We start from the raw sequence: 13,059 nt of genomic DNA, 5'->3' as shown, positions 1-13,059 counted from the left end.
CCCCTAACGGCGGCGGTTTTTGGCGGCAGCGCGCTCCCCCGCCCGCCAACCCTGAGCGCCGCCTTCCCGCCCTTTCGGGTTTGAATTGCCCGCCCGCAGGGAGGGGAGGGGGCCTGGCGGTGGGGGAGGGGGCGCGGGGCGGGCACGTCGAGCCCGAGGGGAGCGGGATAAACAGCCGCCAACATGGCTCCTCCCGCCGCGGCCGCCGCTCCTCCAATATGGCCTCTGGCGCCCGCGGGCACCAGAGCAGCGCAGGGCTAGCCCGGGGCCGCCTGACACCGCCTCGAGTGTTCGCACCGGGGGCCGAGCCCGCTCCAGCCTGGCGCCGAGTCTCGCGCCCCCAAGTCGGGGAGGCGGCGGTAGCAGCAGCGATGGTGGCGGCAGCCCAGCGCCTGGGGCCCTCGCGCCACGTACCTTTCTCTTGGGCATGGTGGCGACGGCGGCGGGACGTAGGCGCTGGACACGGGGATGCAGCGGCGGGCGGGCTTTGGTCGGTCCGGGGGTCGTCCTCGCCTCTTCTTCTTCACACTGCTCGGGCTCCGGGGGGTTTATAAAGTTTTTATAGCGCTGGGAGCCCCGGACCGGTTAGAACCGGATTTCACCTCCCGCCGCCGCTCATTGGCCCAGCTGGGGTCACGTGGGCGGGGTTTAAACTCACCTCCTCTGGAGGGAGTGAGGAGGGGGGTCTGGGGGGAGGGCGCGCGAGACGGCGGCGCGCCTAGGGGGTGGGGGCTCAGTGGGGGAGGCGCGCGTCCATGGCCTTAAGTGAGGGGGGTGGTGCGAGTCGGCGGGCTCCGGGTTTCGGCTCGTGCCAAGAGCTGGCTCTTGCAAACTACCAAGTTCTTTCCACCTTATGCAACCCAGCTACCCACTTCTCCAAGCCCTGCGACACTCAGGGCGCATCCCGGCCGCTTTCCTTCCTGTTCCCGCTGGGGCCCCCAGAAGAAGGGCTTGCGAAGCCGGGCCGAATTGCCCTTTTCCGCTGGAGGCGGGAGGAAGCGTGCGCCGTGGAGGTACAGGCTGTGGTTCCGAGGGCCAAGGCTGACACCGAAGTGGGAAAAGAGCGGGGAGGCCAGCTTGGCGCAGCCAGACGTGCAGCCTTCCAAGCTGCCGCTCCGAGGAAGGCTTTCGTGCACCTCACCTGGAAGGAGGTCCACTCGAGGTTGGGTGGGGACTCGAGGGGGAAGACTTCACTCGCAGAGGTGCTGTCGGGTGCAGTGGGGCAGGTAGGAGCTGTCCTTTCAGCACCCGCCGCTGAGCCGCCTCCCCAATTGCCAACGAAGCCCCCCCCAACCCCCCCGCCTGTCGGGTGACTCCCTCGGGTCTCTGTATTCCCGGAGCTCGGGTCCCCGCCACGGAATGGAGAGCAGCGGCCACGAAGACCTCCCAGCACTCCCTTCCCCCTACGCTCCACCCGTTTTGGAGACATCCAGCTCAGCTAACCCCCACCCTACGTGGCCACCAAGCCTGGGCCCTGCAAACGCAGCTGGCGAAATCCCTCCTTCCACACTGGCAGGCTGACTTCCTTTCACTTGTGCGAGAAGGGTGGAGGAAAGTGCCCGGGGATTAGGAAACAAGTAGAGGAACAGGTGTTGTGATGGCAAAAGAGCTCTACCAGCGCCCCCCTCCCCAACTCCCTCAGCTAAGGTCCAGGAGCTAGCCAAGCTACCTGAGGGAGGGCAGACAATCGCAGCAGCAAAACAAGGTGCTCTCCCATGCACTGTTCACAAACAAGTTTTACATCTAAGTTTTAAAAATTCTATTTGACACCCAGGAGAACACAAGAACATGATAAATATCCTCAAGTGGGGGTGTGGCTCCCAGGTGGGAGGACATTTAAATACACCTAGCTTCTTGAGGCAAGGGTTGAAGTGGGACTGTACAAAACATCAGTAGAAAGCAACCAGACTGAGTTCAAATAAGTTATTTGCAGGCCCTGCCCCTGGGCAGTGGTGGCCCCTTTGCCTCTTCTCCTTTCTGCCCTCTTCTGGTCTCTCCTGGGGCAGAGCAGCCGCACCCACCCCATTCTGTCTACCTTTCCCAGAATATTGCATCTTGGGCCAAAAAGAGATACCAGTCCTATTAATCACCTCTGCTATGCCCCAATCATATTAGGGAAAGTCAGACACAGAATGAGACAGGGCTCAACAGCCTTGCTCAGCGTAGATTCCGTTTGCTGCCTCCAGCCCCTCATTCCCGCCTTAATTGTAGGTCTCTGCGTTATGGCCGCATAATTCATGCCTCCCTAATTAAGGCTGTCAACAGTCCCATTGTAAAGCTGGAAAATGTACAGCACCTGCTCTCTGGGAACCCCGTGCCAGGGATTGGTAGTGGGGAGTGCCAGGTGTGTGCGGGGGGGGGGGGTGCCTTGCCAAAGGGTGCACGGATCAGCTTCTCAATTGCACTGGCTGGCATTCATGCTTGACTCTGGGAGTAGGAATGATGGCCGAGGGGCTCTCTTGTGCCAGGCAGCCAGGCACAGAAAGGGGGAGGCTGGAGCATAGGAAAGTGAGGGGCTTGAAGGGTAAGCTCTCAGCACTGCTTGCATGACCCTACTTCTCCCCTAGAGGGAGGTGCTAGGGAAAGTGCAGAAAATGGGACCATGAAGTGGTAGTGGGACACCTGGCTGGTGCTCGCTGCTCTGGGGCACCTGAAACTTGGAGCTGTCTGACAGAGAGCTCTTCAAAGGCACTAATCCTCTCAGCAGCTCTGCAGGAAGCCTGGCAGGGGAAGGACATGACCCTTGACTGCCTCCTCCTTCCTGCTGGCCAGTCCTGGCCCTCACAAGCAGAGACTTCTGCCATGCTGAGAATGAATCCTCTCGGGGCCTACTTAGAGGGCCAGGTCAAAAAAGCTGAGAGAAGCCCTAAAGATTGAGGGGGTAGGAAGGAGTTTGAGATGGTGAGTGCAGAAGACAGACACTGGGATTAAGTGCTGGCTGCTGTGCTCTTGGTCCTGATGTTACAGAGGAGGAGGCCTGTACTGGATTAGATCCACCAGGGCCTCCAGGCCCTTCTGTTGCCCCGTAGCCATGGAGGGGCCGGTCTCACGGGGGAGTGGAGCCTGGCCCCAAGCCCTGCAAGAGGAGGAGAAAAGCTTGTGTGGGCTGAGTCGACAATAGGTAATTGGATTGTAATCACCCGCCTGGCTTCCGCGCGCCATTGGGGGCGCTGAGCCTTTCAGTGAGCAATCAGCACTGTGTGGTGGGAGGGGGTTGAGATTCAATAGCAAATCCCAGGTGGAGAGCCAAGGGGGAGGAGCAGCAGATGGGCAAATTTTCTTTCTGTCTCTCCCTCCCCTTCCTTGCCCAAATAACGCTGGCTGCCTATTAGCTATTTACCAGCAGATCCAAGGTGGAGCCAAATCTTTTGTGAAAGTCGGATGGGAGGCTAAGATGGATGGGTTGGGGGAAACCTAAATTCCCTGCAATTCGGCGTTAAAGGATGTGCTGGTGGAAAAAGAAAGTATATCCAGAAGCACAGGCTGTGGTGGCAAAGGCAGAAGGAGCAGGCACCAGAAGAGTTAGGGCCCCCAGCTCTCCAAACCTACTGCGGCCAGGCCGGGATTACTGTACATGTGGGAGAGTCATCCTCAACCCTCCCCAGGCGCCTCCCCGCGGCCCCAGGCAGCCCAGAGGTATCCATGGCCAGCAGATCTGGCCTCCAGGGCTCCCCTGCCAAGCAAAGGGAACACAATTCATCAGCAGGAAGGAGTTGCCTTTCACCAAGAAAAGAAAGGGGAGCGGAGCCCTGGAGGCAGAAGGCAGGGCAAAGTGGCAGGAGGCCAGCCGCTCTCAGGCTGATGCAGTGCCCAGACGTGCCAGCCAGTCAGCCCGCTTGAGTTCCAAAGCCTTCAGGAAGCCCTGGACCCGCTCTTCCCGTTTGGCCAAGAGTCTGTACAAGCGCGTCCGTCGGAGCTGGGCGTCCCCACTGGCCGGGAGCCCCTCTTGCAGCAGCTGCTCTGTCACTGCAGCCTGGTCCCTCTCCAGCTGCTGCCTCTTCCGCTCCTCTGCATACGTGTCTCGGGCCTTCTGTCAGAGAGAAGTGGGGATTGGGGTGGGGAGATCACTTTTAGGTGTTGGTGAACTGGGATAGGGGAGGCAGAGGGTGGGACACAGTGGGACCAGAGTATGCCCATGGTTGAGGCCAAACTGTGCAGGGGGGGCAGTGACCATTCTGGGTCCATCTTGGTTTGTTTCAGGCGGAACATCTGCATTTCTTGATATTCGCCTCAGGTGAGCACTTGGAAGGGATCCCAGCAAGTTTGGGTCTGACTTCCAGTTCCTCTACCAACTAGCTTAGTGGCCTTGGGCAAATCCTCTCCTAACCTCATTTCTTCATCTGTGAAGTGGGGGCTGTGTCTACCTTGAAGAGTGGTTTTGTGGATTAGCGATAATACATGCAAAACCATCTCTAGCACATTAGCAGGCTCTCAGAGACAGCAGGTTTTCAAATTATTCTCTTCTCTGCTGCAAGGAAGGTCCTATCTCTGCCAGGGAAATGTCAGGTCATTTCCTTTGGTTTCCCAGGTCACCCTGAAGGTGCCATCCTCCCACCACCCTAAGCTATTTGTCAGTTTGGCTCTACACTTGCCTCCTGTAGGGAGACCAGCCTGACACTTGCAACAAATGACCAACCTATGAGCATCCTGAGAAGCAGGTTCTGCTCTCTTAAGCCACTTACTGTGTCCTGCCTAGTAGAATAGGTATTAGTTGCAATACTTATTGCTCCTGGAATCACCTCCCACACCAGGTGAGCTGCTCCCTGGCAGCCATACACACTGCATGTCTCCAGACAAATCAGAGACTCCTAGAGGGCAGACTGGCGCTTGGGCACCCTGAATGAACGAAATAGTCAATTCCTCTGATCCAATGATCCCAGGAGGGGAGGGTGGATATCGCTGGCACAGGAGGGAAAAGTCCTGGGGAGCAGAACCCAGGTCTCACTGATGCTTTCTGTTCCTGCCTCGCTAACTGGCCTTTGTCCAGGGCACCTCTGGCCAAACCTACATCCACGTGTGAGAAACTACGCTTTGCTGCTGACCTGGTATCCTATACCTGGCCATGTTCTCCTTGTGATAACAGTATCTGTGTGCATGTGTGTCCTACTCAGCCTGAAACATGTGGACTGCTCTGTCTTCATCACTAAAGGAATGTGTGATGTGATCACATATGAAGCAGGCAGCGCTTGCGAGGTACTTTCTATCCCTGGGGATACAAACAGAGGCGCAGAGGAGGGAGGGACATGCAGATGTCTCAGTCCTTTACTAACTCGCCGAGGTCTGGACAGAGGCTTTAGGTCTTAGGTTTTAAAACATTTGTTAACCAGTGCAAGTCCTGTCAGACTTATCTGTCACATAAGCATGCCCAGGACAGCAGCACTGGGGACAGGCTTGAAGGCTACGTAAGATAGAGCGCCTTCCGCTGGAAACACAATGCCCTGACGTGCCCCCAGAGTCTCCCTGCCTGGAGAGTCCTACTGGGGACAGAAAGGGCAGGATGCCCAGTGTCTCTGGAGCGAGCAGTCTGGTGAAGAGCCCAGAGACAAATGGAGTGAGTGATACTGACCCCGGGCTCCTGACAGTGAACTCCACCCCAGCCGCACTCTGCGCCAAGCCCACACCAGCGCATCACAAACGGAGGCAGGTGTTCCTGTCAGCATTACATTTTTCATCTTACAGATAAGGGAAATGAATCTCTGAAGGGTTAAGTAACTGCCTGGTCAGTCCACAGCGTGTAGGCAGTGCCATGATTCACAGCCAGAAATATCTGATACAACAGCTCAAGCTTTTAACTTCTGAGAAGGTAGTGACTACCTGAAGAGCACTGGAAATAAATGGTTGATTGACCCAGCCTGGTGTTTAATCTCTGACAGATGCATCAAAGTCGGTGTTAGGGGAATGTGGATCTTCTCCCTCCATTACAGCAGCCTTACAGATTAAGTGGACTAAACGCTACTCACCTCTGTCAGTGACACCACATGGACCTGCTGTCCACGCTGCCCACACAGCCAGCCTCCCCTTCAAAGCCCTGATTTCCTACCTGTCCTGCTGCATCAGAATCCCTCTGACAGTCCCTGTTTTCTAGGAATGATGGGTGACCACTGAGAGACTGTCACGCTTCCATCAGATAGCAGGGTCTAGCCCCAAGCAACCTGTGCCTGAGCCCTGCTTCGCTTAGCCATCTGTCAGCTGCCTGGTCCAGCACCCAGCTTGCTGGCCCCTGCCCTGGCTTCTTCCAAGGACAGGGAGACATGGGGCAGGGAGACATTAGAAGCTCTAATTTAACAATGGAAATTTGGATGGTGGCACCAGAGCACAGACATGAACGCAGAAGACAGAGGGTATGGGAACCAGGAACTGTGAAGAGGCCTGTATGATCACGAGACATGGCATGTAAAAAGGAGAAACTGGAAAGATCAACTTTCTTTTCTGAGGCCAGACCGGCCAGGACATTGTTAGTCTGGATTCTACCCTTAGTAGTCTGTTGATAATCTAGATTTTCTAGAAATAGGGTTTTGAGAAATTCGGAGAAAAAAAAGCCAAAGACCCAGAGTTCAGCACAGTTGGTATCTGTTTTAACTCTGGTTTCCTCACTCTAAAGCAGAGGCTGCACCCGTACCTACCTGGAGCACCACCCGGGGTCTGCAGAGAGGGTGCCTGATACAGGGCAAGAGCTCAGTAAATGTCTGCAATGGTGATTTGTATTAATAGCTACCGCGTGGAACTCCTAATAGTTGTCTTTAAATACATTCTACCCCATTTGCCTTGGTTCCTGAAATAACAGTGACTTGCACTCAGTTTTTAAAAATCCTACAAAATATAAAAGTGGTTTCAGAATTATAGCACTCCACTAGCAGTCGACCTCATCAGCAAGGTCTACGTCTGCTTTCCCACTTGTGTCCTCCTTAGGCATATCCCACTGAAGATGAATGCTCAGAGAAGCCCTGTTGGGTAACTTTAATACATTCTTTTCTCTGGGGGTTTTACTTGTTTCTGTTACAACAATATTTTTTTCCCTCCTCCCGGTCCATTCAGCCTCCGTCTTCCCTGTAGCCACCAGCCCACCGTCCACCTCAGGCAATCTGTCACCTGGACTCTGGTCTAGAATCCTGCCCCCTGAAAATCTGGAGTGATTTTTGCAAAATATATGTTAGATCCTATCATTTCCCCATTTATAGTTCTTCAGACTTGTAAGGTCCTTCTGTGATGAGAGACCCGGCTCCCAGCCAGCCTCAGCTCCTAGCTTCTCCCTCATGCACGATGACCCTTCCCAGACCCAAACACGACAACCTCAGTATTGCTGCACTTACTGCTGCCTTTGTGGAACATAATTCTTACCTCCCAGATATTCATGTTTGGCTACTTCTCACATTTGACATCATGGCTCAAAACCATTCCTCAAAGAGGCCTTTCTTCCTCTATTCAGTACTTCTTGCTTTCCAGTGCTCGCTAGCAATTATGCCATCTTTATTGCCTCATAACAACCTGATATTATACCTGTTTACCTGTGTATTACTTAACTCCCCAAGTAAGAAGACATTCCATGGAAACAGGAATCTTTTCAGGCTGGCTAACTGCTACATCTACTGTGCCTGAACATTCAAGTGCCTGAATCATACTGGGTACCCAATAAATATTTATGGAATATATAAAACTCAAGGTAACTCCTTTCTCACATGGGAAGGTATTTGAAAACCCTGAAATTACTGTAAAAGCCTTCTGGGCAGACAAATCAGAGACAAGAAAACCCACACACAAAAGCTCATGCACCAAGATATTCTCTGGTTTCATGCAGCTCTCACTTTGCAGGCATAGTTCTAGCATACCTGACCAACTGCTTTCCTTGCTTGTAGCTGATTTAAGACGGTAAATAGGAAGAGGAGGGCAAGAAAAATGCTGTCGATTTTAGCCACTTATAGCAGTAGGAAAAGAGAGGAAGGACAATGCCAAGTACTTTGGGATCGTCTAGCCGAGCGTGAATAATCACCACTGTACAGTAAGTGATTAAAGATGGTAGTCACCGTTACCATTATTAGCATCACTGGAATGTGATTATTCTAATCACCACCATTATTAGCAAATGCTTGGTTTATAGCAGGTGTCACTGAATTCTCTCTAAGACATTTCAAGAAAGTTTTGTTACAAAGGGAAGAAAAAGTTTTAAAAGGGAGCTTTGGTCATGTGGAGAAATCTGACATTCATTCCTCACTGTCAGTGGATAGCTCACTGATGTTTTCCTTTCACTTGTATTCAATGTCCTCTTTCAATTTACTTAGGCTAAATGATCAAACTTATGATTTCATGATTTGACTGACTTATTACAGGAGTTCTAGATGTGGGATTCAGTGGCAGATTTCAAGGGTATGTGAATGCTGTTTCAGTGATATGTCCCAGTCAGATGCCATTTATCTAAATGATCAGATTCTCCAGAGGTCCCTAATGCCCAGCAGACTGAGCAGTCCTGACTTACATTGGTATTTCCTCCTGGCCATTATCCCCCAGATTTCAGAAGCAGCACCAGCTCTGGGCTTAAAATTCAGTGGCTCGGGGATGGTTACTCTGCCCTCTGTCCCCATATCTGGTAAGTGAGGACAAAAAACCTGCTGGATTGTTGAGAGGGTTAAATAGGAAAACATACATGGAAACACAGAAGAGCCTTAGCGGAGCCTTCTGTTAGTCTCAGCACACACACTGCCCTTCTTGAGTCCTGAGCAGATGCAGGAGACTGCTCCTGATGTGGCCTGCTTCAAAATGCAGCGATTAGAATTAAAAGGAGAACTTACAGTCTTGGCAAGTCTTTCTAACAGAAAGACAGTGTCACTTTTTCTTTAATCCCTTCTGGAAGAGGCTTGGATTTTATGTACTTCCAATTCTGTAATCTTTCATTAGTCTAAAAGGGAATAACGGCCCATTTCTCTGAGAAGGCTTTCCTGGGTTTCTGTAGTAAAGAGATTAAAGACTTCCAACCTGAATCCCAGTTATGTCTTTTATTGGCTATTTGTTCTTGACTAAGTAATTTCTATTTGATTTATTCATTTATGTAAGTGGAGTTAGCAATACCTACCTCACTGGCCTCCTGGGAACATTAAACAAGACAGTATATGACACTCTGGTGGTGATCTGGTGGTGATTACTATCACCGTTAGCACCATCATTAACATGCTTATTAGCAAGTGCCTGGAATAGCAGGTAGTCATCAATGCCACCCTTTGCTTCTACCCCATCCAGTCAGGTCAGCCCTGAACTCCTACCTGAAGCATGCTATGGTTCATCTGGAACTGCAGGATGGCCTCACAGAGGTTCCAAAATGTGTATTCTGGCCACAGAATGGGTTGGAACACCAGGCAGGAGTGGGAGGTCTGGGAAAGGTGGGGAGGAAGAGAGAATAATTCAGTAATATGTCACCGGGGCACATCCTGGTCAGGTTTCCAAAGAAGGGACAGGCTGAGCAAGATCCAGAGCCGAGAGGAGACAGCACAGGCATCCCGCACCACAGCTGCTGCTGCCAGCTTTGACACACTCACTAATGGGGCAGCGGTCATCGGAGGCAGTTAGATCACCTGCCCGTATCAAGGCAGAACTAACATGAGACTAGAGCAACATTTCCACCAGGAATTTTCTAAGAGCCAATTTTAGGACTATGAAATAACATCTGGATTATGTTATTGGCTGTTGGCCCTTAAGAGGTCATCTGGGAGACACTGATAAAGTCAGCAACAAACAAATGGTAGTTGCCACGGTTATTTTTGAATTCTGGCTCCACCATTTATTATCTATTTGACCTCCCTGGGTCTGTTTCTGCAATTGTAAAATAGGGTAGTACAAATACTTAGTTTTCACGGGACTATGAAAATGAATCAAGTGAATATACATAAGCAGTCAGACCACAGAGTCAGGTGAACTTTAATAATAAACACTGACGTCAGAACTCTTTTTGGAATGTTCTCAATAGCCACTGCTTGATGTCTACAGTGGTGGGGAGTTCAGCATGCGCGGGAGATAACTTTAGTTGTCAGATAGCTGTTATGCTAAACCAGTGCCATCTTCCCCATTTTTTACCAAGGCTTCTGGTCTTTTCTCTCTAAAGTTTGTTTCTTCTCCAAAGTGACATTCTTTTCAATGTTTGAAGGTTAGATTAGAGCTGATGCTTATCTGTTCCCAAGAGTGTGTCTTTGTTAACAAGCTCTAAGGTTTAAGACTAGGGATCATTTCTGGCATAGTCACTTCTGTATTCCCAGCACAAAGGGAGAACTCAACGTTTTCTCCTGAGAGATCAACTGTGACCATGCTTCCTTCTTTTAAGCCACAATCCTTCATTCACTCTCTGTAGGCCATGATTTCCAGATTCCTTACACCTCCGACTGGGTCCTTCTTATAAGTGTTCCAGTTTACCAAAACAGTTTCTTAAATCTCAGCGCCCAGAAGTTAAAACACCCAACAGGTGATCTGACCAGCCGAGTGTGCTGCAGAACGATCAGTTGCACATTATAATGTTTACAAATCTAGTAAAGACCGGAAGTACATTGAGTAGCTAAATCTTGTTCACTTTTAAGACACTGGTCCATTAAAATTTCTGGTACTTTATCCTGTGACCTGCTTCCAAGCTGCATATCTCTCCCAACCTCTGCCTGAACAAGGACTTCTCCCAGCCATTTGCTTTTTCAGGACCAAGTTAGCAGGGAATGGAAATAAGCATAACAAACTGGTTTGGATATAAGTGTTTGGGGGCAACCTACAGCAGAGTAACTGATGTGAAACGCAATGGCTGGTCCCTGAGAAGGTGTCTGCATATACTCATGCCCCTTGTGAACCGCGTTAGCACAGCTATGGGCCTTTATTCTGAAGGAGAGAGACTAGTAACTGTGAGGTCAGGTTTTAGCCCAGAGATACTGGGACCCTGAACAGGTCACCAGGGCAGGAACTTAGCCTCAGAGACATAAAATGGAAGTTGCATTTTTCTGAACAAGGGCACATGTAAAGTTTTCAGCATGGCTGGGTAGCCTTGATTCTTCCTCTAGGCTGGCGACCTTGCACTTTAGAGAGCCAGAACCACACCAGCTCACAAAGCCAGGGGCTGATGACAAAGGGAGAGAAAATGTTATCTGGTACAGCCTGGTCACATTTCCCCAGATTTCAGTCACACCCTCCCTCCTCCTCTGCTCCATGTTCTCGGTGCCAACATAGCAGGGGGTGGGGATGAGCCTCTAATTCCAAGGGTACGGCTGCCATGCTTAGGCAGATGCAAACAGAATGGGAGTTGGAAACTACCTACTTGCCAGAGCAGGAAGTCACTGAGCCTCACTTCCCCAGAAGTTCGGATCAAGATGTCAGGGTGAGGAGAGTGGTTGGTGTAGAGGCACTTATCCAACAGAGACTCAGAGACGTCACTAGAGTGGGGAGGAGACAAAGATAAGCACACATCCCTATTGTACTAGTCTCATGGTGAACCTAACCGAGCTTCCCGGTTTACGGGCCGGTTTACACCATCAAATACATGAGCCAGCACTACCTGCTGGGCAGAAGAGTCGCCATAATGTTACACAAGTGAACGACTGTAATCCTTATCACCTCATAACTTCTCTCTATACTCATTTTATAGACAAAGAAATAAAGGCTCTGAGATGAATAATTTGCTTTAAGCCATTTAGTGGCAGACCTAAAAGCTGATGTACATACTACCATGTGCAGTCCTTTATTTAAAAATATCTGGGTGTTGTTTTTTTTTTTAAAGATTTATTTATGCATACAGAACTGGGGTGTAGGCCAGAGGTACAGGGGTGGTGAGAGGCTTCACCAGAGACAGAGTGGGGAGCAGAACAGGCAGATAACGAAGTACACTGCTGAGGGGAGCAGCAGGTAGGTCAGGAGAGGTCTGCTGCGCCATGTGGTCACCTCCAGGGATGGGAACTGAACTCTACTGAAGTGGCTGCGGCTCGCTTGTAGTGCTGCACATTAACTCACTACACCACCCCGGAGGGCCCAAAAATATCTTATTTTTTAAAATGCACACACGTGACCCAGAAATCTGATAACTTGTCTTTTTAATAAAGGGGCCTCCGTCAGGGCACAAGGGTTAAAGTCTCAGACCTATCAAACTATCCCCAGCCAGAGAGGTGACCCACATGGCGTAGCAGATTTCTCCTGTACTGTCTGCTGCTCCCCTCAGCAGTGTATTTCAGTCGCTCTGCCTATTCTGCTCTCCCCACTCTGTCTCTGGTGAGTCCTTTCACCCTCATGAACCTCTGGCCTGAACCCCTGTTCTTGTATGAATAATCTTTTTTTTTAAAGACAAGTCTAAATGCACTGATGTGGAAGAATGTCAAAGATCTAATATTAAGTGATAAAGGCATGTTTCAGAAAACCTAAGGGCAGACAACATACACACACTGTATCTCTCAAACACACATGTAAATATGTATGTGTGCATACATGCATGTATACATGTACATATTTGCAAAGAACAAAGTCTAGAAAGAAATACACCATACAATAATTACTTCTGAAAGGTAAGATAAAAGGGAAGGAAAGATCACCTCTTTTTACTTTATTGTAATTTTGTTACTGCTTAATTTAGTACATTTAGAACTTTGTTAAAATTTTAAGTCATATGGACACTTGAAAAACTGTAAAAAAAAAACAAAACCAACATTACTAAGCATTTTTAAAAACAGCAAAATGAGCAACCTTCCTATGTTTGTAAGAGTTTTCCCAAGTAGACATACTCAGAAAAGAGATGGAATTAAGGAAGACTGGGAATTAACAGCATTATCTGAAGACTTTCCCATCAATGGAAAGGGTATTTGCTACAGCTGGTTCCTACAGACTTCCAGAACACTGTTTATCTGTCCTACCCAGAGATACCCAAAAGCAGAATTTAGACTCTTCAAGTAGTAAGATTTGCATATCAGGGAGGGTCCAGAAGATAATCTATTTCTTAGTGGGAGCATAATTAAAAAAGCAGAGATCCTGGGCCCTCCCTGGTGGCGCAGCGGGTTAAAGCACTGCACTGAGAAGCTTAAACCACTTCCGCATGAGTTCGATTCCCGCCTGCCCCGGAGG

At 50.1% G+C, this 13,059-nt stretch overlaps 2 protein-coding genes across 3 annotated transcripts in view; both read right to left on the bottom strand.

Moving 5' to 3' along the window:
• The window catches only part of HMGN2 (high mobility group nucleosomal binding domain 2), a 3,479-nt gene extending 2,858 nt beyond the window's left edge, over positions 1-621 (bottom strand). The window contains exon 1 of the mRNA XM_004678656.2: positions 415-621. Within this exon, the coding sequence (XP_004678713.1) occupies positions 415-429 (15 nt within the window). The 5' untranslated portion in view covers positions 430-621. The remainder of the gene's footprint in view (positions 1-414) is intronic.
• A 1,126-nt stretch (positions 622-1,747) lies between these two features.
• The window catches only part of DHDDS (dehydrodolichyl diphosphate synthase), a 29,407-nt gene continuing 18,095 nt past the window's right edge, over positions 1,748-13,059 (bottom strand). For both annotated transcript variants that reach the window (XM_004678650.2, XM_012722515.1), the window contains exons 7-9: positions 11,273-11,387; positions 9,252-9,359; positions 1,748-4,030 (exon numbers count right to left, since the gene is read on the bottom strand). In XM_004678650.2, the coding sequence (XP_004678707.1) occupies positions 3,794-4,030; positions 9,252-9,359; positions 11,273-11,387 (460 nt within the window). In that variant the 3' untranslated portion in view covers positions 1,748-3,793. The remainder of the gene's footprint in view (positions 4,031-9,251; positions 9,360-11,272; positions 11,388-13,059) is intronic.

Source organism: Condylura cristata, unplaced genomic scaffold (assembly GCF_000260355.1).
Source record: "Condylura cristata isolate star-nosed mole 26May11 unplaced genomic scaffold, ConCri1.0 scaffold00008, whole genome shotgun sequence".
In the NCBI taxonomy this organism is placed as follows: domain Eukaryota; kingdom Metazoa; phylum Chordata; class Mammalia; order Eulipotyphla; family Talpidae; genus Condylura; species Condylura cristata.
Note: the sequence above shows the minus strand (reverse complement) of the source record. Positions and strands in the feature narration are given on the sequence as shown.